At 38.9% G+C, this 25768-nt stretch overlaps 1 protein-coding gene across 4 annotated transcripts in view; it reads left to right on the forward strand.

Annotated features, from left to right (window-relative positions):
* Positions 1-3603: 3603 nt before the first annotated feature.
* The window catches only part of TMTC4 (transmembrane O-mannosyltransferase targeting cadherins 4), a 56112-nt gene continuing 33947 nt past the window's right edge, over positions 3604-25768 (forward strand). For 2 of the 4 annotated variants that reach the window (XM_090129245.1, XM_090129241.1), the window contains exons 1-4: positions 5343-5558; positions 11325-11440; positions 13491-13707; positions 17830-17917. In XM_090129245.1, coding sequence (XP_089985371.1) covers positions 5397-5558; positions 11325-11440; positions 13491-13707; positions 17830-17917 — 583 coding nt within the window. In that variant the 5' untranslated portion in view covers positions 5343-5396. Of the gene's footprint in view, positions 3715-3852; positions 4000-5342; positions 5559-11324; positions 11441-13490; positions 13708-17829; positions 17918-25768 lie in introns of those variants that run through there. The other 2 variants (XM_031613719.2, XM_090129253.1) reach the window with 2 other exon arrangements.

Consider the following 25768-nt stretch of genomic DNA (forward strand, 5'->3'; position numbering starts at 1 on the left):
TGATTAAATATACTTTTTAATGCAAGACTCCAAGCCATAATCCTTCAAATTCACCCTAAACATGACATGAATTAGCAAGAAGTCTTCAATGGATCTGCCCATTCTCATCCACTGGATATTTCCAGAGTAGCAGGGCTGAAGTGTCAAACACTTGACTGAATGCCTGGCTTCTAAGGAACAAAAAAACGATGGGATTGGCTTGTCAATCCTCTTCCGAAAACTTTTGGCACACAGATTTAGCAAAGTGCAGGAGCACCAACTCAAGGATGTAGAGTTCTCATATGCTTTATAAAAATTCTAACGGCTGTGTAAAGGGTAGCAACCTGACAGATACTTTCACCAAGAGACCCCACTATTATGCTTTCTGTGTGGTGGCTGGATAGCCAAGAATCTGGACAGGCCATTCATAGCTCTAGTTAGTCACAGAATAAACTGTAAGCAAGAAAGAAAAGTGAGGAATAGAGCAGGTTCTTAATGAAGATGGTTGACATGGGGCATGACAAGAAGGGCAGTTACTAAAGCAAGGAGGTGTAGGAATTTGAGACAAATCCCTGTAAAACAAGCCTGCATTCACTCCATATCTCTTGCAACAATCTTGTAATTTCTGCTTCACTTGTGTTTTGTTTTTACCATTTACAGTTAAACAACTACAAACTATAGAATCACAGAATCATAGCATCACTCAGGTTGGAAAAGACCTTAAAGATGAGTTTGCCTGTGTATTCAAATGTATGTATACACATGCAAAGCCACCTGTCCATATAACTGAATGTAAAATAAGCTACCTAAGACTTTCTGCTGCTTAAAACGCCTTGTAGCATAATAAATACATGAGACACAAGTTGCCTAGAGAAAGAGATCATTAAATTACATTTAAGAAATAGCTAGCACATTCACGTATAATGTTTGTGCATGTCCCAACCATCCAGGAGCACATTATCTCCTGTTAAAAGCAACTGTGCTCGGTGGACACACCCACATTCATGAAGGCAAAATCCAGTGGAGATGGATTTTGCAGCAATGAAGATGCAGCTTTTAAAATGCAGCTATGGTAAGGTCTGATATTCTTTTAAGGCTTCTGAAATATTTTGGCTGAATCCCTCATTGCCAGAGTGACTGACATTTTATTCTCATCTACAAAGTCACTGCAATACTTGCAAATGCTGATCCTTTGAAATATGTCTCTTGCACACTCCTTTCTTACAAAAGGAAGATTGGCCTTTGTGCAAATCTGCAATGGCAGGCTTCTAAAAATAAGGATGCGATTGCCTCTTAGGTAGATCAATGTAGCATAGTGAGAAAACTACAGTGTGAGTAGATAGATACTGACCTCAGACATATACCTACCAAGAAAATGCATATGAAAAAAAAAAAAAAAAGAAAAAAAAAAGTGCTGCATTTAGGAACTGTTTTAAAATGAAGTGCCATAATAACTCTCAAAAGAAACAGACTGAAGATAAATTATGCAACTGTAGCTGATTTAAATCTGATTTTGAGGGAACTAGGGAACAGGTATTAGCTCTGGGTTTCTTCTGATTGAAATGGAAGGTCATAAAAAAAGAGTAAAACAATTTTAAAAAATAAGGAATAGATTTATTTCAAAATTAAAGAAAGGGAAGGAAGGATTTCTGCATGTGTTGTCAATGCCATAAGGAAACCTTAATCAGTATTGTACTGACATGAGGTGATGAGAGATGTATATCTGTTAACCTGGGTGTGTGGATTAGATAAATTTCCCCAGAACTGACGATATCAGCAGTCTTATACTGAGCAAATGAAGTTCCAGTTGTAAAATATAGATTAGGGATGTGCGGATGTACAAGAAATGTGAGCAAAGGAGCTAGTAAGATGAGTATCTGATGCGAATGGGCCATTAGTAGAAATAAATACATCAGCAAACATGAAAATGTCAAAGCCTCTGCAGAACAAAATGTAACGTAGAAATGTGAAAATGACTCAACTGATGTAGGTCTAGCAATTGTCATGGTTAGTCCAGTGAGGTAAACCTCAACCTTGATTCACAGAATCCTGCATGTATCTGCATATGCTTAAACTAGAAGCGATTCTTACAGATGTGCGAGTTTAAGTATGAACTGAAGTTTTAGTTAACTGGAATTTATAGAAGATAGAAGAATAAATAAATGACATTCATGTTTGTTTTATTTAGTATCCTAAGTGAGGATGCTGGATTTTTTTTCTAAATTGGCCCCCCTCTCTTCCAAGTAGGGGTATTTCCATTAGTAAAGGCTAGTGGTTTAAAATGTAAATAAATACTGTCATCTCAACAAGATTGCTGGATCTGGAAAAGCTGGGAAGGCAGTTGACAAGAATTTAAATTGCTAATATTTTCCGTGCATTAGTTTGGGAGTCTTAAGTTGGATCAGTAAGGAAATGTGACAGTGAGGAACAAGCTCTTCCTTACCATGACTAACACAGTGTGGCAAACCAGATAGTGATATCAATCTCACTGCCTTTGATTTTAGGGGTAGAAAACCTAGAAGACATACTGTTAGAGATTATCTCTTATTTTATCTTGAATTCATAAGGCAGCCCAATAAAAAAAGCCATCAAGACACCCATCTGCCATTTTGTTTCTAAATTTATGATTAAATTAGAAGACAGCTTACAGAATGTGTCCACCCGTGTCACTAAGGTCGAGGACAAGGGCAGAGAGGACAAGGTCTTTTTCAACTGCAAGGCACAGTTTGCTGTTTGGCAGCTCAAAGTCTTTAGATATTTATTTAAGCTTTAGAAAATTAGAAGTTTCTGCGAGCCTTGACTGGTGAACAACATGCTTTGCGACGGCCGGTTGCCTGTTTTCTACCACTTCCCTATCCAGAAAGCACTTCAGATGCTTCGTGATATCTACGGGAAGAAGCCTGTATTGCAGATTGGGTCTTAAAAGAAAGGATTTTGTGTATACTTAAATAACATACGAGCCTGAAAATTGTGCTGGGTCAGCTGAGCTGCCCGCATGGCAGCAGCAGATATGTGACAGCAGGTGTAAAGCAGCCGACTATGGGTGACAGCCGCTGCAGCCTTCCTTGCTGATTTGACACTTGATCGTGCATTTATTTATTTATTTATTTATTTGAGGTATTCCTCAAAAAAACTCCTCTCCAAATGGTACCCCCCTGCCTGGCTCTCAGCCAACATTTCTCATCCTCCTTTCACTACGCGAAGGTTTCATCGTTTTTAGGACAGCTTCCGCCTAACGTTCGGTCGTACATCTCAGTACTTCATCACCACGCTTTCTCACAAGACACGCACGAACAAAGCACAGCCGACAAAGCCCTTCTCCTTACGGCTTGCGCTCAGCGGGACACCCTCCCCACAGGCACACACACGCACAGAACCCGAGTGCTGACACAGCACTCAGGGTGGGTTTGCAGCGTCGTGCAGAGGGCGGTGGGCACACGCTGAGGGCCTCACATCGACCCCCGCTCGCAAACGCGAGCGCTCTGCCCGCTCCGCTCCCTCAGCTCAGCTCAGCTCAGCCCGGCCCGCCGCGCGTCACGCCGCGCCGCCAATGGGCGGGGAGGGGGAGGCGGGGAGAAGGAGGGGTGGGGCGGCGGCGCTGCCAATGGGTCGCGGGGATGTTTCCCGGAGGCGAAGCGGCGGCCCCTCCCCCGGCGGCCGCTCCGGCTGGGGTTCGCCGGCCGGAGAGTTTCGCACCCGGCTGGGAGATGCCGCGCGGGCTCCTTTTCCTCGCAGGTAACGCCGCGCGCGGTCCCCGATCGCCAAGCGGGCAGCGGGATGGCGGCGGAGCTCGGAGCCGCTCCGGACGGGGTGACGGGTTGACACCCCCTGCACAAAAGCGGAGCCGCGAGCGGGGCAGGGCCGCCGCCAAACTTCCCCGCCTGGCTGCGGGGGGGAAGCTGTGCCGCTCATCCCCTTCTCCTCCTTTCCTCCCCCCTCGCCGCTCGGAGCGATCGCTGTGTCCGGCGGCGGCGGCGGGGCGCGCTGGGGGAGCCTCTGCTGGCAGCGTGTGCGGAGCTGGTAAACAGAGCAGGGAAACTTTCTGGGCGAGGGGAACGCTGAGGAACCGGAGCTTTTTAACACTGCCTGGCACGGTTTGCTCGGCCGAGGAGCTGCGCTCGATCTCAGCTTGCGCAGCCCCTCGTTGCCGTGAGCCCAGGAGCGCTGCTGCGGGATCCTCAGAGCCAAAGGGGCCGCTGGGCGGCAGGAAGCCGTGCCCGGCTTTGTGCTGCGGGTGGGAGCGCTGGGAGCGGAGTCCGGGCAAAGGAAAGCTGAGATCGAGCTCCTGTGTGTGCCGCTCGTGTTTGGAGTTACAAACTTCACATACTGCCCGGCTTTTGCTATAGTTTTCCATCTGCGGGCTCGCCGCTGCCATTTGTAGCAGCACTCGCTGTGGGAGCGCAGGAGGAGCGAAGGCAGAACAGCTGTCCGGGCAGAGCTGGGTTTTGGGGCAGCAGGAGAGACCTGCTGAGCAATGATGGCTCGTGGATAACCTGCCAGTGCGGGGAGATTGGGTGGCCTCTCCATTTGCTTCAACAGCCAAATGCCTATGAGGGTAGCTCTGGGCAGCCTGGTCTGGTGGTTGGCGACCCTGCACATAGCAGGGGGGTTGAAACTAGATGATCACTGTGGTCCTTTTCAATCCAAGCCATTCTGTGATTCTCAGATTCTGTGACAGCAGGTGGAATGAAGCCTGTACCGTGCCTGACGTGTGCAGGATGACCCAGTGTGCAGAATGACCCAGTGAACGTCACTTTGAGTCTTAACTGTGCGATACCTGTTGTCTCTTTGCTTGAATTGGAGAGATTTAGGCCTAGTCCATTAGCTGGCTGTGAGGTTTATATGAATTGCCAGTATGGGCTACATGCAAAGCAAGAGCCTTTCATTCAGTTAACCAGGGCGAAGTTCAGTTCTTCCTGCAATTGTTTATGTTTCTGTACTCCTTGCCCTCTATAAGGAAATTATAATGTTTATCATCCTCATAGGGACTTTATAAATGCTTCACGCTCCCTGTGATGCCCCAGTTTGTTGTACTTGAAAAGAATAGTAAGAAACAAAATTAAAAGTGTCTTGCTCAAGATTTTAGAATTTATCTGTTCCAGAGCTTTAACTTGGAATCTAAGAATCTCTTGGCTTTTATCTCTGTGCATAGACCATGAGAAACTGTGGTTTTCTTCCAAGTTTGAAGTACAAAATTAAGTTTAGGTATGTTCCAGTGATTACCAAACACTCTGAAACAAAGGTGTTAGATTGGGATAATGAAATTCCACACAACACAACCTTCCATTTTAATTTTTCTTTTCTTTTCTTTTCTTTTAATTGAAATGCTGCTGCAATTGAGCATTTGTATCTATTTCTTTCAGATTTGCAACCAACATAATGCTGAAGCTCTCAACTTGGAACAAGGATTTCACAGAATGGCACAGACAGAACCTAACCTGGACCATGACATATCATGGTTCCTCCTTCCATCGTGCTGGGCTAAGACTGTTGTGGCATTAATTTCCTTCCTCTGCTTTGCTAACAGCTATGATGGAGATTTTGTCTTTGATGATTCTGAAGCCATCATCAATAATAAGGTTCGTCTTTTTTTTTTTTTCTTCCCTTTTGACTTAAGTGTTCATAGAAAAGAAGTAGTGGCCACAATTTATCTAAGGAGGCCCATAATATTCATCCTAGTAGAGAACTTCCTTCTGATTATTTCTTTTTTGGAGCTTTATTTTTTCTTGAGTTTGGTGTTTTGGTGGGTTTTTTTGTTGTTCTTTTTTGAAGTAAGCTTTCTTTATCGTTGACAGGCAAGCTGTGCAGCAGTGCTCTGCAGAAAAACTGAACAAAATCTTATTCCTAAAGCTATTTGAAAAACATGACTTGGGTTCTAATGCATAATAATACAAAAGAGTGAGCAAATTAAAGGGGGTTGGTTTTTTTTTCCCCTCAGAATGTGTCACCTTTCATTTGTTTTGCAAGAGAAATACTCTGCTTGACAAGTCTTGATATATGGTCAAGGAAAAGAGATTTCTTTCTGCCATGGCAGATGGAGTTCATCTACTTGTCATCATCTAAGGCAGCATTATCTAGGGTTGCAGCTAATTTGGATATGCTGATTGGTAACGCTTCTTCACAGGGTACCTGTATATCAAGAACTGCCTATAAATCTTATGCTCATTTCTAAGTGAGAGAGGGAGTATGCAGTAGATTTTTCCAGTATCTCTTAATAGTAAATGAAGGAATTTTTTGTTATCTCCCTGGAGTGATGGGCAAATAAAGTTTGGTTGGAAGATAACTAACCAGTTGTAGTATGCAGGGTTCTCCAGCTGTGGTTTATGCCACAAAAATGTTAAAGGAGCAAGGAAAGCTTATTTTTCCTGTGTTTCTTCCCTAGTTTTAAAAAATCGATCATGCATGCAAGGAGTAATTCTTGAAATACTTAAAAACTAAGATGTACAAAATTTAGAGGCAACGTACTGCAATGTGCATTTTGGCACTTCACAGTACTACTCTTTACTCAGACAAATTTATATTAGGCTTGTATACGTCATTGTGCCTCAAGTTATAAATGTATGGGGAGGAGATATATCCATCAAATTGGAATTAAATCTCAAAGCTTATATGAAAAGACTATCAACAAATTAAGTCCTACAGTAGCTTGGTTTTGCTGTTGATTTTGTGTTTTGTGTTGTTGTGTTTGTTTGTTTGTTTATGGCATTCTATTTTAAATTACACAGCTCCTGGGAATGTTTCATTCTGCAAAGTTTTATGTGGGGCACAATTCCATATTTTAATTTCCTGAAAGAACAAGCAAAAGATTGATTTTGAAAGGCAAGTTGTTTCGTTCTTGTAGAATTTCCACACTAGTAGTCTTTCTCCATTTCTTTCACTTTTTACTTTTGAAATATTTTTATTTATCTGTACAACACAACAACCTTCATCAGGATTATAGCTTTTGACAGTGCTGAGAAATTCATCCAATTGCTTGAATAGATTAATCCAAATCTAGTCTTTTCATTTAAAAACAACAGCAACAACAACAACAAAAAATACTTTTCATATCAAAATCTTGTATCTTATACTATCTCGTGGAAACTAAATGAGATTTTGTTAACAGTATCGTTTTAACACAGGATTAGATAAGTACTAATATATATACACCAAATCCACAAGAAAAGTGAGGAGACAGTGAGCATTTAGTTGGGAGAAAGAATATATAGAAAAGGCAGAGTTCATTTAAAAAGCTACAGCATGTTTTCTCTATTTTCTGCTTTTTCAATAGGAGAGACAACAGATAAAGTAATTTTATAGATTTATAGATTTACTGAGTTACTCTATCTATGTCTTTGTTTTTTTTTAATGTACCAGCTTCCCTGCCCTGCTTCCCCTTTCCCCAACCCATCTTTCCTAATTAATTAATTAAAACAAAAGGTACACTGTTAGTTGACCCTATGCCTACCACACTGTGGAACATTCAGTTGTTGGATTTATTGAGTTCAAGGCTGTTTCCTGGATGTTTTCTTGTCATTTTAAGTAGCATTTTAACTAGTACACAACAATGGTTTTTGTCTTCATAAACTTCTGACACAGTGTGTCATTTCATAAGCCTTTTTATAGAAAAACTAACCTTTTCTTTTTTTCCCAGAATTGAACCCTGCTTTGTGTGGGCTGCTGCTAATCAAGTATTTAGAGATTCTTTGATTTGTACTTTCAGTTCTGATAGAGAACATCATATGTAACTTTTTATCTATTGTGATTTTTAGAGCAAATGGGCTCCTTTTATTAAAGAAAGTTCACTGTGGGGTAATTGATGTAGACAACTTTCTCTCACAGAACTTAGGTGCATGAACAAGATAAGTGGCTAAGAATTTCTGGGTCATAAGGAGATGTAATCTAAACACTAAATCGTTCCAGGTATTCAGATTTACCTGCATTCTTCCTGCTGAAGGCAAAAGAAGACTAATTCTGGTGGAATGGAAAATATCATTTTGCTCATCCCAAATATATTTCCCATCATTAAAGCTATCTGTGACCTAGAAGATGTACTTTTAGAATTGTAGTACTTCCTTTTTTAAAAAAAAAAAAAAAGTCTTTTTCATAGTTTATTTCTTACACAAACATGTATGAGGAACAATGCTGTTGTTTGGGACAGCAGTCTGAGAACTACAGTGCCTGCCAATAGATCCATCTTGAAGAGTACAAAGGCTTCAATATTTGTTGGTGTACAACCTAGTCTCGACTTGCCACTGTAAAAGCTGGCTACATTGATTGATTTAGTGGGCTGATGATGAACATCGCTCCTCTGAGAGTCAGATTATGACCTTTAGTGTTTGTGCATGCCACTGGGGAATGGAACATGCTGAAGGCCAAAATTGTAGTCTTGGGAGAAAAAAAAATGAAATTCTTTGTGTTGCTTGACAACAGAAATATCTGTGAGAGAGTAAAGAAGTTTTACACTGGAATAATTCTTAAATTCAAATGGGATTCCCCATGAGTCTTGGTTTCTTAATATTTTCCTTGAAAATGCCTTAATTTACGTCTGCAGTATAAGAGCTTTCAAAGACTGCCTTGTTAGCAGTCTCTTTTCTGCAAATTTGTTAGTAACATATTTCAGAATGCTTCTGTTCATTTGACAGTATGTTGTTGCAAGATTTTTATCCTACTTCCCCATCCTAATTCATAGAATCCTACAGATCAGAAAAGACCTCTAAGATCATCAAGTCCAACCATCAAGTCTTCACCACCATACTCGCTAAAATCTAAGTGACATATCTACACGTTTCTTGAACACCTCCAGGGTCAGAGACTCCACCACCTCCCTGGGCAGCCTCTTCTGATACTTGACCACTCTTTTGGAGAATAATTTTCTTTCCTAATACCCAATCTGAGGCTATTACCTCCCATCCTCTCACTAATTTCCTGGGAGAAGAGGACAATCCTCACCTCACCTCAATCTCCTTTCAGGTCATCGTAGAGAGCAATGAGGTTTCCTCTGAGCCTCCTCCTCTCCAAACTAAACAGTCCCAGTTCCCTCATAAGACTTCATAAGGTGCTCCAGACCCTTCATCAGCTTCATTGCCCTTCTTTGAACATACTCCAGCACCTCAATGTCTTTCTTGTAGCGTGGGAAGTCAAACTGAATACAGAACTCAAGGTGCAGCCTCACCTTGTGCCCAGTGCAGAGTTAGTATCACCTCCCTAGTCCTGCTGGCCACACTATTTCTGTCACAAGCCAGGATGCTACTGGCCTTCTTGGCCACTTGGGCACAGTGCTGGCTCATGTTCAGCCAGCTGACTAGCTAGCACCCCTTTTCCTTCACACAGTCTTCCAGTCATTCTGCCCCAAGCCTGTAGCGTTGCATGGGATTCTTGTGACTGAAGTGCAGAACTTGGCACTTACTCTTTTCAAACCTCATACAGTTGGCTCTAGTTCATCAAACCAGCCTATCTAGATCCCTCTGTAACTGTTAACTAATACTGGCAGACTGGTTTATCGGTTTACTGTTGTTTGAATTGGTTGGTTGGTCTGTTTAAAATTAAAAAAAAAGAGGGTGAAAGAAGGTCAGAGTAGTGTAACTTTCTTTTGACTGCAGGTGTAACATCAGCACTCATATAAAAGGTATTCATTAGCTAGTAAAATATTGTTCTTAGGCTCCATCTTAAGTGTATATAGCCTATGCATTTCCTTATTAGAATTTGTCTCGGAAAAGCAGAGGAATAAGGGAGGGTAGAAGATGAGAGTATTGGATTGAGCTCAACAGCTTAGTCTCACAAAGAACTAAGGAGGATGCTACAAAGCCCACCTCTTCAGAAAGGTGGCTTCCTTATTTTTTTCCTCTCTATGTTTGTCACTCAGTAGTCTATGTTATATGAATGTTTTCTTTATCAACATGGCTTTAAGAGAAAAGGAAAGAGCATATTTATCCTTTGCAATGCTTTGGGTATGTTTTGGGCTCTGACCCCACCCAAAATTAACACAATTTGTTCATTTTAGCGTCCACTATTAATTGCTTAGTCCAGTATGTGGAAGAGCTTATTATTGGCTTCATGTATTAATAATTTTTTAAAAGTGCTAATTGAATAGTATTCCATGCAAAGTAAAGCATCAGAAAGAACTAATTGTTCTTTTCTGTCTTTGGTTTCCTTGCTTTCTTGTTTTCATCAATAGTTGTCCTACTTGCACTGTTTTAAAAATAGTTGTTTGTGACAGTGGCCTCTTCTTCACGATAACCTTAAAACAAAGTGAAATGAAAGACATTTTACAATGTTATTAGGAAAAGGTTTATTTTTTTTTCTGCATGCATTCTATTTCAAATATTGGACCAGATTATCAACTGATGTACTCGTTGTTCTACTAAATTCCATGTAGTTATGCCTACTTAAAGGTCAAGATGCTTTGATTCTTTTTGATGGCCTGGATGTGCTCAAAAAGTGGGCACAGAAGAATCTAATGATGTTTAAAAGGGTCAAGTACAAGGTGTTGCACTTGGGTCAAGTACAGGCTGGGAGAAGAACTCATTGAGAGGAGCCCTGTGGAGAGGGATTTGGGAATCGTGATGGACAAAGAGCTGGACATGAGGCAGCAGTGTGCTCTTGCAGCCCAGAAAGCCAACAGTATCCTGGGCTACATCAGAAGAGAGGTAGCCAGGAGGTGATTGTCCCCCCTCTACACTGTGAGACCCCATCTGGAGTACTGTGTCCAGGCCTGAGGCCCCCAGTACAGGAAGGGTACAAAGCTATTGGAACAGGTTCAGAGGAGGGCCAGATAATCAAAAAGCTGGAGCACCTCTCCTATGAAGAAAGGTTGAGGAAGCTGGGCTTGTTTAGCTCAGAGAAGGCTCTGGGGGACCTCATTGTGTCCTTCCAGTACTTGAAAGGAGCTTATAAGCAGGAGGGAGACAGACTTTTTACACCATCTGAATGTGATAGGACAAAGGGGAATGTCTTTAAGCTAAGGAGGATGAGATTTAGGTTAGACGTTTGGAAAAAATTTTTACTCAGAGGGTTGTGAGGTGCTGGAACAGATTACTCCAGAGATACTTTATCTCTGGAAGCATTCAAGGCCAGGTTGGATTTAGTGCAGCCTGATTTAGTGGTTGGCAGCCCTGCCTATGACAGGAGAGTTGGAACTAAAGAATCTTTAAGGTCCCCTCCAACCCACATAATTCTGTGATTTTATGACAGGCATTCAAAACTTGACCTTCGTTACAAACTTTTGTACCTTGTCAAATGTCGGTGGAGAGACAGCAAAACACCTGGTATGTTCATGTTGACATGAGCTTGTATTACTTAGAACTCATTTATGTTATAGCTTTTGAATCAAACAGAGATGTTATGAATCTGGTGTTTTATTTCAGGACCTCAGGGCAGAAACCCCACTTGGTGACCTGTGGCATCATGACTTTTGGGGTAGCAAACTCAGCAGCAATACCAGTCATAAGTCGTATCGACCACTTACTGTCCTAACTTTCAGGTGAGATTTGCCATTTTGTTCTAGGTCTGAAGATTTTTTTTAAACACATATTGGTATGTTGATTTTAGGGAGGAGGCAAGATGAAAAAGGGAGAGAGAAAATGTCTGGAGGGAGTTGGATGTTTTTTTTAATCTGATTTTTCTCTCTCTTTCTTAATCTCAAATTGAGTTTTAATTTCCAAATTGTCTCTTTCTCTAAGTACACATTATTTTGACATTGTTTTTCAATATACTTTTCAGAGACTGCATCTCATATACTTTGGTATTAGGAGCAATGTGGATCAGTGTGTTGTCAAGGAATGAAATGCATGTTCCCTCCACTTAGCCCTGCTGCCTCTTGTACTACTATTGTAGTTTCTGTTCCTTGCTTGGTTAGTAAACTGTCTGATGATTCTTTTTATAAATAGCATCAATCTGCTGTGGCCTTTTGCCACTAGGACACTGAGTAATTTTTCTGTCTCTATCTCCCCGATATTTTTGTTTCAAGTGAATGTTTGTCTGAGAGTCTGAGTGAAAAAGATGTTTGCCTGTCTATTTAACTGGCTGGTTTTCTCAGACAACTAATGGTTTACAAGGAGTCCTTCTGTAGATTCTTAGCTCATGTCGCTTGTTTGCCCAAATCCTTGTACAAAAAAAAAAAAAAAGCAAAAAAACCCACATAGCAACTGTGCACAGTAATGCAGAGAATCTTTAAGAACTGAGCGATAAACTTCTTTACTTTTTCCCAAACAACTCTGTGCTATGGAACCAGCTGCTGCAGAATGTAGAGTTGGCACTGACTGTAGAGTTGTTTCTGGTCTAAACCAGGAACTAAGATTGGAGAATCATTTAGATTCCTCCTCAGACTGAAGCAAAAGCTTTGACTCTTGAGTTCAGTGTTAGTGTTTTAGCGTAATGTCTCACTGTCTTTTGAGGTTTCTTCACATTGCCATTGAGGAAAATATGCAACTGAATGGTATGTGTCAGTGTCTTAAACTTAGTAAAGCTTTCAGTGCATTCAACAGCACATGCTTCCCTTTCTTTTCAAGGTCTCTGTGGTAGATTCCATCTTTAGTAATATCCCAGTTAGTTTAATGAGAGAACTGGGATCCTGTCATAACTATATCTGAAAATACAGGTAAACATGTGGGGATGGTCCATAAAATGCTGTTTTCACAAGTAAGAACTTGGCTTTCTTAGTACCCCAGAGTTTAACTTTTATGTGTATCACATCTATAATGAGTTAGGTATTTTTAATAGATTTCATTTAAGCCAGGTGTGGGCAGGTCAAATTAAGTATTTGAAGTTGTAAGTTTCTAGGTATCTCACCTGCTTATAAAAGCACACAGAAAATAACATACTCCTCCCTTCACCCTCTCCATTTTCCCTCCAAGTTCCTATCTTGGATCGGATCTTAGACTTAATGTTTTTTACTTCTTTCACGTTCTGATACCTGTATGACATATGTCTCTAACCAGTCTCACAGATTAGTTACTAAGACTTGCTGCCTGACTACTTTCTGGATTGATGCTGGATTGTACCCAGCTGCTTTCTACATCATCAGTCCAAATGCTAAGATGTTTTTCTGCTAGAATGCCAGTAGAAATCTTAGTTTCTATGCATATCAGTTTCCATGCTGTGAATTTATTTAAAATTATTTCATCAAGTTGCTTGTGGACACGATGTCTCTTAAGCCCAAGACATCCCTCAATAGGCTGGGAGTTCTGTTGGTAGCCAAAAGCCAGTTCTAACTTATCATCAGTGTGATTAACACAACAGCATTAACATATGCCTTTGAAGAGAGTAGATATTCTAAATATGGTATCCCATATGAATACCTTTAAGTAAAGATCAGGGTGTTGTTTCTGGCCTGTTGTGGTGATTTGAAGACTATGCATGCCAGGGTTTGCTTGTATTTTTCAGCCTTTGTTGTTTTGTTTTGTTTTGTTTTTAGCCTTAGTTTTTGGTTCATTTCTAATACAGTCTTGGTTTGGGGGTTGGTTAAGTTGTCTGTTAGTATGTCTCTAACTATTCATGTAACTCCTAACCATAATGCTTTTGTTTGTATGTAGAATTAATTATCTTTTTGCTGGAGGCTTCTACCCAGTTGGTTTCCATGTCATCAATATCATACTGCATTGTACTATCTCAGTGTTGATGGTTGATGTGTTCTCAATATTATTGGGTGGATTGCAATTCACTAATAAAGGAAGAAGACTAAACCTGGCTCCAAAGACATCTCTTCTAGCTGCTTTGCTGTTTGCTGTACATCCAGTGCACACTGAATGTGTAAGTACTGAATACTTATTTCCAGCAATTTGTATCTTAGAAGTTTTTGACCATCTTGATTAATTAGCTCTGACATAGCCTTTTACTGTACTCATTGCTTATATATATTCTTAACGCTTCTCTTGACACTTGGCTTACAAGAACGATCAAATATTATGGTTAGTGCTTCCAAAACCTTGTAATTCCACAGGGCTGGACCTTATTAAGGAAGATAAATTAAATCATTTAAGTACAATAACTAAAGAAGGATAGCCCTAAACTACAGAGTTTTCCTAATTGCTGGATTAAGAATTCATTACTAGAAACATTAGCACATGAATAGCCAAGAAGAACGGAAGATAAACTGAATGCAAATGCTTAACCGCTTTTCATTCCAATTTGCTTTGATAAAAAGCAAGATGATAGAATATTGGAATAGGGTTATTACATAAACTCTGTATGTGACTATTAGGATGCTTTATCCAGTTTTCAATCCATGATGCAATGGGGATACTGGGAAAAATGGAGAGGACTCAGAAGAGCCGTGAAAGCGATTAAAGGATTGGAAATCATCCCATGTCATGAAGGATCAAATTCCATGGATTTATATTTTTAGTATGAAGGAGAAGATTAAGGAATGTTTTTGTTGTTTTTTTTTTTTTTTTTTTTTTTAATCACAGCCAGTAATTATGTACATGGGAAGCAGAAATTTGATAGTAATGGGCCCTTTAATAGCACAGACAGAAGTGTAATAGTGACTGGAAGTTGATGCTATAAAGATGTGAAATAGGAATATGGCATCTTTGAAAGAGTTGACAACTGCAGGACAAGGGGAGATGGTTTTAAGTTGAGGGAAACGAGATTTAGGTTGGACGTCAGGGGGAAGTTCTTTACGGAGAAAGTGGTGAGGTGCTGGAACAGGCTGCCCAGAGAGGTTGTGGATGCCCTGTCCCTGGAGGTGTTCAAGGCCAGGTTGGATGGGGCCCTGGGCAGCCTGGTCTAGCATTAAATGTGGAGGTTGGTGGCCCTGCATGTGGCAGGGGGGTTGGAGATTCATGATCCTTGAGGTCCCTTCCAACCCTGGCCATTCTGTGATTCATGTGAGTAGTGTCCAATTAAAATACCTGACCAAACATCAAAGTCACTGAGTACAAGCTCTAGTGAAGACGAAATGATTTTCTTAAGAAGATCTTCTGCCATTATAGCTAAGAAGGTCTTATGGCCTTTTGCTGGTGTACTTGCTGGCTTTGGTTCCTGATTGCTTAATATCTTATAAGTAAGAATACATGAAAAAAGAATAATTGCAATGCAAGAATATATATATATATATATATATATATATATATATATATATTATATATATATATATATTTTAGAGTTTGGAGGGACTGTTGTATTTAAAAGGTACTAATTTTAACTTCAGATTTTGTCCTATAAATGAACACTGAATCCTCAGTGTACCATGTTTTATGTATGTGACACTGATTTTTTTTTTCCATTTAAAATATGGCATATTTTTGTGGCCCTTTTTCATTCTTGTTGTATGTGATTGATGGGGAAGAGGTAACAGAAGGCTGTGCCTCTCAGTTAACTGGAGATCTTGTGCGTACTGAAAACCTGGAAGTTTCTGTATTAGCAAATTCTGGACTTTGGCTTCACCTTATTTGGCAGTGTGGCTAAAACATCCTGTAATTTCTTCTTTGGTGTTTGCCTACAGAACAGCTTTTTTATTAGAGCACCTAGTCAGAAGGGCCCCTGGTATGTTTTCCAAAACCAGTTTTAGATGTCAGAGTGAAGTAAAAAAAAAGTCCTCAGTGCTTTTGGTGTTTTGACATAAAGTGAAATCTCATGGGAATCTTAACTATAATCTTGCTATTGACATCTCTATTAATATCCATAATTTTATTCTTTGTTCTATTTAAAAATATATTTGTGAATAGGCAATGGTTATTCAAACAATGGTCATATCAAATAAATCACAAGTGATGCAGTCTGACAGCTATGTGAGCTTACGTACACTTTGGGCAAACAATGGAAGAAGAGGAAAAAGTATGCTTAGATAACACATCTCTTCTAAGATTCAGGGGCTGACAGAGGCTTCTGATCATCTTCCCAGTAAATGATAAATCTTGTTGCACCATAACAGTCATGATACTGCTATGGTTCCAGCATGAATGCATGTCAGGAAGCATCTCCTCAAAGAGCATTTCTCATCGTTTCAGAGCTGTGAGCTTCAAGTAGCACAACGTTCTGGTTTTGAAATGAGATGACATATTTTGACACAGAATAGTGAGGAATCTGTCGGTCTGCTGCTGTAGTTTTTGGTACGTGCAGCACAAAACAAACTTGTCATCTAAAACAGATCTTGAAAAGTTTAATGCTTTCAGTAGCCATGAAATAAAAACATCTGTCATTATCATTTTTCTACATGCAAGTAAACATTGCTGTGGCACTATTCTCTCTCTTAATAAATGTTTATTCTGTGTAATGCTTGAAAGATGAAACACAGACATAAGAATATGCCTGATACTAATTCAAAATTGAATTGTTCCATTTACCTTTTTATCAGACATTATGCACCTGATCTTTCTCTGGGATGAGAAAATTGTGCATTTGGAGTCATCTAAGGCCATATGTGTGTTGTTAACTCCTTAATCTTTATTATAATAAATTGGCATTTATTTTCAAAATTGCCTCAGCTCACCTTTACTTTTATTACATTAGCTGAGAGCAGCTTCTGAAACTGAATGATGCTTCATTGTTGCCACCTTTCCAAATGCTTCCTCTATGGGGTAGGAGAAGAAGCAGGGAAGTTGGGTGTTTGGCTTTGAATTAATGAAGAAGTTTTTCTGGACTGTTTAGGAACCAGCAGTTTGTTCTTCTATGGTGCTCAACTGAGGCTGAGGGTATAGCAGAAGAGAGCTGCTTCTGTGAATTCAGTTCTGCTCTCATGTCTCTACACCTTCGCATGTTCTGATGTTCCTTAGAAATATGTTCCATCATGTTAGACTGATGTGCAAAAGAAAAAAACTCTTTTCCGACAGGAGGGTTAGCAAATGTCTTGAAACTACATGAAAATACAGTTTCCCTTTTTTTAGTTCTCTCTCTCACAAAATGAGACCGTGGATGTAGTAAACAAGAATCAAATTTTCTGCTTTTGCTCCTGAACCATCACCTCGTAAAAAACGAACAATTATCTTCCCCAGGAAACATGGAACTTGGAGCTCCAGCATGTAGATATAAACTCAACAAAAAACAAACAAACAAACAAAAAAAAGGAGTCTTTCCAAGTTCCTTGCTCTGGGTGCTTTCTCCAGTAGTAAAGTCTGAACTTCTGGGCCTTTTCAGTCTCCTACCACCCCGCTGTGCTATGATTCCCCCAGAAAATTCGTAGCACATTGTGACCTTTTTTTTTTTTTTTAAGTCAGAATGAAGATCCAAGAATGTGTCATGGTGTGTCTAAGCAAGTGATTGTAAATGCAGGTTAATGCCTTGAACTAAAGCTTGTTGATGGTCCCAAGACCATCAACAGTTAAAGTTAAGTTAAATAGTTTGGCGCAGAGATCCCAGGATGAGCTTCTGATTTTATTCTGCATTACTACAGCTTCTTTTACAAGATGAAGTTGCAGGTAACTCTAGTGTAATCAAGAAATACAACACCAAAAGCTGCTGGATTTCTTCGTTGGAAGTACTCAGACTTCAATTTGAAGGTTGCCTTGTGTTCTGAAAGTAGATAGTCTCAATTTGTACTTCAGCAGAGTTGCTGATTTTGTAGGGATTGAAGTCTTCCAAGAGTTCTACTGAAAAACATTGTAATCCAAAAATTAATCCAAAAATCTGATGGAATGGTATAATCTGTATTTTCTTAAATGAAGTCATTTTTTGTTTCTTAAAAGTAGCAGTATTTCATAAATTTAAGCTAAATCATTCACCTATTTATTACTAAGCAGCATCCAGTAAAACATGATACTGCTTGGAAAAATTAGGTATCACTAGCTGAACAAACAAGATTAAAAAAGAAAAAGATATTAACAGCAATAGTTTTATACTTTCACTTTGTATACATATGTATATATGTATCTTTATGTCAAGTTTTCTAAGAATAAAATCTGGTAATATTAATTCTTCTCTTGTCTTTTTAAGGTTGCAGGGATTGTTGGCAGAGCAGATCTACTATGTGCCCTGTTCTTTTTGTTGTCATTCCTTGGCTACTGTAAAGCATTTAGAGAAAGTAAGCGTTGCATTTTATTTATCTTTAATATTATGTTTTGTGTTATCTGTATTCATAAAGTGAAGTATAGCAGAACCAAGGTATGTTGTCCCTAATTCTTGTTAAATGCTAATTATTTATTTGCAAAAACAAATGTTTTGTGATGAGCTCGTATTTTAAATAGTTCATTGTAGAGAAGCATATAAAATATTTTAAGAAGTATTTTAGAAAGAAATTAAGCCTGTACATTTCTATTATCAGTGTTATAGTGTACTTATGCTGTTGTGTTGGAATGGCTTAAATGAAAATGAACTTTAGAAACCTTACTTGTAATTTTTAATATATAAAGATTTATTCATATGAGTAAGCCCTCTAATTTCCAGCAATATGCAAGTGCTGGTGTATGCATCTTGATTATAGTGTTATTCATAGGATTTTTGTAAGACAACTGTGTTATTTTAACATGAAAAAATCCTTCAACAGAGATTTTAGATCTGTTGTATTATTTGACCTGAATGCAAGTTGGCAGTTCAAACATTGTTTTGGAGAAACTGTCATGGGATTTTTAAATCAATACACAAAAATACATCAATTTGTTATTATGAAAAACTGTATGGAATGGACATTTTGGTTTCCAAATGTGTTCTAACACCAATAAGAGGGGAATCATTTGGTGAACGTATGAAGAGCTTGTGCTACAGCAAGCTTGCACTGCATCAATTCAAAAGGCATGGTCTATAACGTTTAACTGCAGTTGAAAATGGTCTAGATTAACAACAGAGTAATGGGATTGCAGGGTTTAGAGTAGTGAGGGGGGGAGAGGGGAGGTAAGCTGGTGCACTGTAAGCTTTAAGACGCTGTCAATAACCCCTGTTAATTGAGCTTACACTGCTTAGAACTGTTTTGCTTATTTCTACACTTGATATCATAAGTTTAACTTGGTCACTTCAGATTATGTTTGTGGTAATTCCTGTTCACTCCTGTTTGTTTTTTTTTCCTCTGCATACATTTCAGTTTTCAACTGAAATCATGCCTTGATGAGAATGGACTTTGGGATTATGCTTGTTCATTAATTCTTTTCTCGCCTATTTTAACTGGCTATGTTTCTGCTTTGGATATTCTGGCAGCACCACTGTAAATCAGACAAAATACTGACTTTCTTGTTTATTGATAGAGGTATGCTTATATGGCTGGGGTGATAATTTTTGTTTGAAGACCTCAAGAACCAAGTTCCAGGAGCAGTCTTTCAAATAGGAGTCTATGTTTTGAGATGGAGGATATCTCAGAAATTATTTAGAATGTGATGTGTACTCTGATTGGGGATATTCTGAGTGGTTTTACAACTTTCAAAGGCTAGTCTGATGACTTAAAGAAGTCAGTGTAGTTTCAAAAGTATTCTTGTATTAAAGTTCTTGTCGCTGATGTAAACAAAAAATACTGTGAAGTCAAGATAGTAAGAAGTACTTAGTTGTTTTGTTGGATGCTATCTTATAATAACACCAGAATTGTCTCCTACTCAGATTTGTTAAGGAAAACTGTGGTCTGCCAACACTATTGTGCCTTTTGGTTTCCAGATCACATTTCAGTGGTTACTATCACCTTCATTGCCTGATTTTCTCTCAGATAATTCTTTGTGTCTGAAAATTTTTATCTAGGTTACATATAGTTCCTACTTTGTGACAATTTCAGGTCTTGCAGATCATATCTTGCATCTCATAAATGAGAGAATGAAAAATTTATATCATCCATCACTGTGGAGAGCATAATAATGTCTTTGGCAAATCTTACATGGAGCCTAAAGGGTGGAATCCACCCTTCAGGTTACTTAATACATCTCAACCTTACAAATTCTTAGGTCTGAAAATGGCCCAAACACTTCAAAGTCAGGATTTATTTCTCATCCTTGATGTGCCTTGCTGTAAAAATAATAATGATAGAAATAATAATAATTTCTAAACAGAAAGGTAGATAAGGTTGACTACCAGCAGTATCTCCACAAGCTCAATCTTTAGCCTCCTAAGACAGATGCATTTCACCTTGTGTCCATTATGAGGTATTCTCAGATTTTACTGAGTTCAGGTTTCCCTACTTTATGATCTTCAACAGCTAACTTGGGCAGGAAACTCAGAAGCCTTTTCTCCCTGCTCTTTTTGTGTAGTCATTCGAAAGAGATGGACTTGTTTTGATGGTCAGTGAGAAGGGTGGTTTAGCTTAGGAACTTGTAATTGCCTTCTGGAGGTGCTTGAATCTCTTAGCTGTATAGAAGCTTACAAAAACTGGGCTTATAACTTAAAGTATGTGTCCTTTGCCACTTTAGTTGGGGAAAAGTGCAGGTAGGTGAAGCTGAAGTGAAGCAACCTAACTTTCTTTTGTCATACAGAGATTCAGCTCCGAAGGAAACTCTGAAGGTCATCTCTGCTCTGACAGCTTAAGGCAAGACTAGCTTTGTACGTCAGGTTGCTCAGGTCCTTAAACAGATGAGCTGTAAAAAAAACTCAAGGCAATTTCACAGCCTCACTAAGCAACCTTTCTAGTGTTTAACTGCCCTCCTAGAAAGAATTTTTTTTCCCTTACATTCAATTGTAATTTCGTTTACTTGGCCTTGCAATTGCATTCCGTCCTTTCCCTTCAGAGAAGTCCGACTCTGAAGGCTGAAGTTGGATCCTCCTCAGCCTTCTCTAAAGGGAGAATGATAGGGGAACCAGTTCCCTCAGCTTCTTTTCATATGTTATACTTCTACATCTCCTAACCACCTTAGCGATTCTTTGCTGAATTTCCATCTTATTGATGCATCTCTTTCACTGGACACAACAGTGAACACAGTACTTTGGATGTAGCCTCGCAAGAGCTGAACACAGAGGAAAACCATATCCACTCACCCATTGGATATGCTGTAGCTTATATAGCCCACTGTGCATTTAACTTCTTTCATCACCACAAGAACACTGCTGACTTGTCTTCAATTTGCTGTCAGCCAGGAACTCCAGGTCCTGTTCTGCAGACCTGTTGTCTAGGCAGTCCCCAGCCTGATCTGATGCATGCTGCTGTCTTTGAATTCCATGAGCCTTATGTTAGCCCATTCCACCAGCTTGTCCCAGTCCCTCCCGCTGGCAGTCCATTTCTTCACTGTTCCTGTGTATCCACTGGCTGAACCCCACCAACAACCACCACCAGTTCTACTTTCTGACCACACAATCTCTTTTCTTCTTTCAAACAGGGAGGTTGGTCAAATGTATCAGGCTCCTGATATGTTGTCTGCCATAGATAGTAGTGTCTTTATAGTAATGGCTGTAAGGGAAGCAGCTGTTTATTAAAAACTATAGGTGATAGGTGGATGGTTGGACTGGATGATCCTGTAGGTCTTTTCCAATCTTTGTAATTCTATGATTCTAACATATTACAGAGAAAAAAATACCATTTCTTTTCTCAGGATTCAGAATGTTTTCCTTCTGTTGGCAAAGTCATAGTTAGCCACAAGACTCAGAGCCTGCAATACTGCCAATGCTCATTGTTAGTTCTAGTCCAAGTAAACAGTTGTTACTGCATCACTTTCTAGATCAGACCAAGATGCTCATTAATCTTTGTGGAGTAGCCTTTGTTAGCAAGAGGGGAGAGAAAACAACCAAAAAACCTCCTGTGCATTCTGTTACATCAGACTTATGTTTCTAATTATATATAGCATCTTCATGAGGATCTCACAGAAAAATAGTATCTAGCAATTTGTTCCAGCATTCCCATTTCATTTATCATGCTAGATTTGTATGTATTATAGGCAGGCATGATCCTAAGTCCTGGGTAAACTGCCTCTGCCCTTGTTTCTGGGTTTGGCTGTCACATGTGTATTGTAGTTGATCAGCTGTTTAATAGCAGGAGGAGAAATATCAAAAGGGGATTTTTTTTTTAATTGTTATTAAAAAATGCATGGCATCATGGTTCTTTTAGTTTATTTAAAAGAAAGTGCAAATCTGAGCCTTTCAGGATTTGTAGACTGCATTTGTATTGCCTTTAAAATATACTTGACAAAAGATTTTGATACTAGTTTGCATTTAATGATTCTGACACTGAAAATTCAGTGTCAGACTAAAACAAAGATTGAAAAGCCTGAGTTCGTGCTACTGATGCAGTTTCATCCTCAGTAACATACAGTCCAAGCAGTATCCCAGAGCTATCAGACAGGTTATCTCAGACTTTCACAAGGCACTTGCCTGTTCTTGCAGCAAGCGAAGTAAGTTTTTTGTCCAGCTGAGTTCCAGAAATCCTTTTCACTTACATGGGCTTAGTTGTTGTATTGATATAGTTGAAGTCTTCTCTAACAAAAGTCATAAACGAGAGACTGGTTAGTGTTTGTTTTCAATCGATCTCTAAGTGAATGAACATAGGGTGCTTAGGTTTTTTTGGCTTTAGAGTGAGGAATCATAAAAATGTCTGGGACAGATTTAAGAATACTGTGAGGAAGTGTAAATAATTCTGATGGCAATGAGGAGATTTGGGAAGTGGAAGTTATCAGTCTGAAAATCTTCCAAAGGGAAATGACTTTTGTAAAGCTCAAGATATACTGCAGTTTGCTTACCTGATGTGGTTTATTTGTGGCTGGGTGGATTTTAGGGCAGAAAGTTTTCTTCAGCCTGAATCTGTAGCATTATCTTTATTACTTTTTTCTTCAGCATCACACTATGTAGGCTATAATTATAGTCACTGAAATTCTGAAAATCTTTTACTTTTTTTCTAATACAGAGTTTTTGTTGTTACCAGAACTGATAGGTTAACACATTTGCAAGGAACTAATCTGTTGTTCTCATTCTATCCTACTGTTTAAAAATCACATCTATGGGGACAAATCCACTGCATAGGCTTTGGAGACAGCAAGAGCTGACAGCTGTTTAGGTAGGTTAGGTTTTGCTTTCCTTTGTCTTCAGCCTTGACAGTGATCCAGTGCATGTATTTGCCAACTCCATTAGTGTTCTGAGTAATGTAAAATGATGAGTTTCTGATATTTTCTTCATGTGAGTAATACCTGGCATGGATATTAAATAGGGGAACAACTTGTGTGCTATGACTTCTGAAAATGACTTTGTACTGGTTGTGTGTTTCTGTTTTGTTCCATGTAGTCTCCCATTAATCAGCTACTAGTCCGTTGCTGATATAATGAAATGTGCAAAGACTGGCAGACTGTAGTTAATACTGAAGATTTATATTACAAATTTTTTTTTGTTTTGTTTTTTTGTTAGTTTGGAAATGTTCAAGTCTTCTATGTGAAAGAGTGCTGTTAAGATAAAGGGAGAAATTGTTAGCTGTTTTGCAGTTAGTCAAGAAGTATTTACTTCTGTTAAACATTTGGATTTTTCAACTGCGTGCCCAACTGTTCATGTTTGAACATACTGGGAAGGAGGAATTGTGTATGGAAAATGAGAAACCATAGCTGCTGCTGCTATTTTTTTTTTTTTTTTAAGGGCTAAATTTTTTCTTCTCCAAGATGGTTTAATTTAAGGATAGATGAGGATAGATAATCCCTCTACTGTAACGTCTGCCTAGTGAGTTTGAGGTACATAGAGATGTTTAGGAACAGCATTTAGTGCTACTGTTTTGTTATTAAGTGAATGGCTGAGCTGCATTGCAGTAGTACATACATTCAGAAAACTGAAAACACAAAGAGATCTCAGGCTTAAGTTAATTCTAACAATAGATTCTTAGTTGATCTTCTAAGACTAAGTAATTCTTTCCCCTTGTACAGCAGGTGCAAGCAGGGAAGTCTTAGGGTAAAATGAGTATTTGTAGGTGTTTAGCTGGAAGCTACTGTCCCTCCAGGCAATGCACATCAACAGAGTATATAAGCATGTGTAATTTTTCAGTGAAAAATAGAACTTCCTTTAAAAGCTTATCATAATTGATTTTGCTTCAATTTTCAAGTGAGATGGCACTTTCACAGAAACAATTACACCGTTTCACTTGAACATGGAGACTTATTAAACTGCCCAAAGTTGTCACTTGTCTAAGCCCTAAGCTGCTCAGTTGGTTTGAGGGAGGGAATGCTGAATGCCTAAATGTTTGGATTGATAATTGTTCCTTGATTTTCCTTTGTTTTGCTGTTACTAGCTTGACTTAAAAGACTAAGCTTGATACTCTAAGCATATTGTACTTTCCTTCATACCCTAATCTTTTGAGGAACCTTTTGTCATTGATTTGTGGATTTAGGACAACGCTGAGTAAGGTTTTTCAATAAATAGGATTAGCATCTAGGAAGGCAGACTTGAAGGGGTATAGGTCATATATTTAGTATCAATCAACTCCACACTGTAAAACCCTTTGTTTTGCAGAATTTCCCTAGAAATGCTTTTACTGAAGTCCAGCAGCATGAGTACAGGTGCCCTCATGGCTTAGGCAGGTATCTCTTCAGATTTCCTCAGCTTTCAAACTTAATGTACTCTTCAGGCAGGGTCATCTGGAAACTCTTTTTGTGTTGGTATAGAAACACTATCTTTTTCCAGCTTAAAAAAAAAAAAAGAAAAGAAAAGAAAAAAAAAAAACCCTCTGTTTACTTGGCATGCTTACAGTCTTGTCCATCTGTTAGTGGCACAATGCCCACTCACAATATGGTGTACCAGTTTCAACTAGGCACAGGTGCCAACCAAAGATTGGTTTCATTTTCTGACACAAGATTTTTCTGGTGAGAAGCAGCACCGTATTTGGGGAATGTGCTTTGTTATACTGATTACTTCTGTTGGCATATGTGTGTCATATAATAATAATTAGCACTTAATGCAGTGCTTTACATTTGCAAATCACTGTTAAAAATTGCTTGAAGGCATTTCTGAATGCTTTCATATCTATTTTTCAATCCTAGTTTACTACTGAGATTTCTGCAGTGAGGATTTGTGCACACTGAACAAGGAACAAGCACAAGATAATACATTCCATGATTGAAATTATCTCTTTGAAGTTTAATCAGAAATTGATTAATTTTCATACTATTACAGTGCTCTATATGACTGTATTGACTTGTTGAGACTGATAAAGAAACTAAAGGAACTGACATTATGGTTTTGAGAAGGAAATATTGATGCTTGTTCCTCTTCTTTTTGCTTTTGTAACTATGGACTTGTTTTTTGTTTACCATCTTTTACTGCCTTTGAGAGTTCGTACTTAAGCTTGGCTGCACCGTACATGCTGAGACATTACTGGCATCTGAGGCTTGGAATGTTCACAAGAAGACGAGTCTGTTTCTGTACAGCTTTGAATGTGTGCCTGAATGGCATTCAATTATCATTTTTTCCCCAAGATCATTCCTCAGGTTTGTCAAATGAATTCTGAATTCTCCTTAATACATTTCCCCATCACTGTAGCCTGGCAGCACTTTGAGACTTTAAAATTTGAATGATGGAATATTCTGATTAAAAATATCTAATGAGAAAAGCTACATGAAAGAAAGATCCAATCCAGATCATATCTTTCCATTTTTCATGGTGACCTAGAGTCTTAGAGTAGTTTTATAACTGTTACTTGTATCTGTTCTGTAATAATTTCATCCAGCCCCTATATTTTCTGGCTTATTTCGCACTCTTTCCAGTGGAATTGTCATGCCTTCCTGAAGGTGAGGTTTGCTTTTATTCAGGTTTGCATTTTATTTTCCAACTCAGAAATTATACTTATTTTTTTCTAAATGGCTAATATATGTCTTTGGAAAACAATTACCATATTCTTTGATGTTTTGGAGACTCATCTAGAAAATATTAAATCTGTTGGTTTTTTTTCTGGACAATTTTGACCAGTCAGCTTAGCTTTGATTCCTTAGCTCTTTTCTTCTTCTCCATTTTCCTCTTTAGTAGTAGGCATGTAGACATGATGAGGCATTTTTTATTTTTTTTCATTTTAATT

Source organism: Phasianus colchicus, chromosome 1 (genome assembly GCF_987193195.1).
Source record: "Phasianus colchicus chromosome 1, bPhaCol1.hap1.1, whole genome shotgun sequence".
Classification (NCBI taxonomy): Eukaryota; Metazoa; Chordata; class Aves; order Galliformes; family Phasianidae; genus Phasianus; species Phasianus colchicus.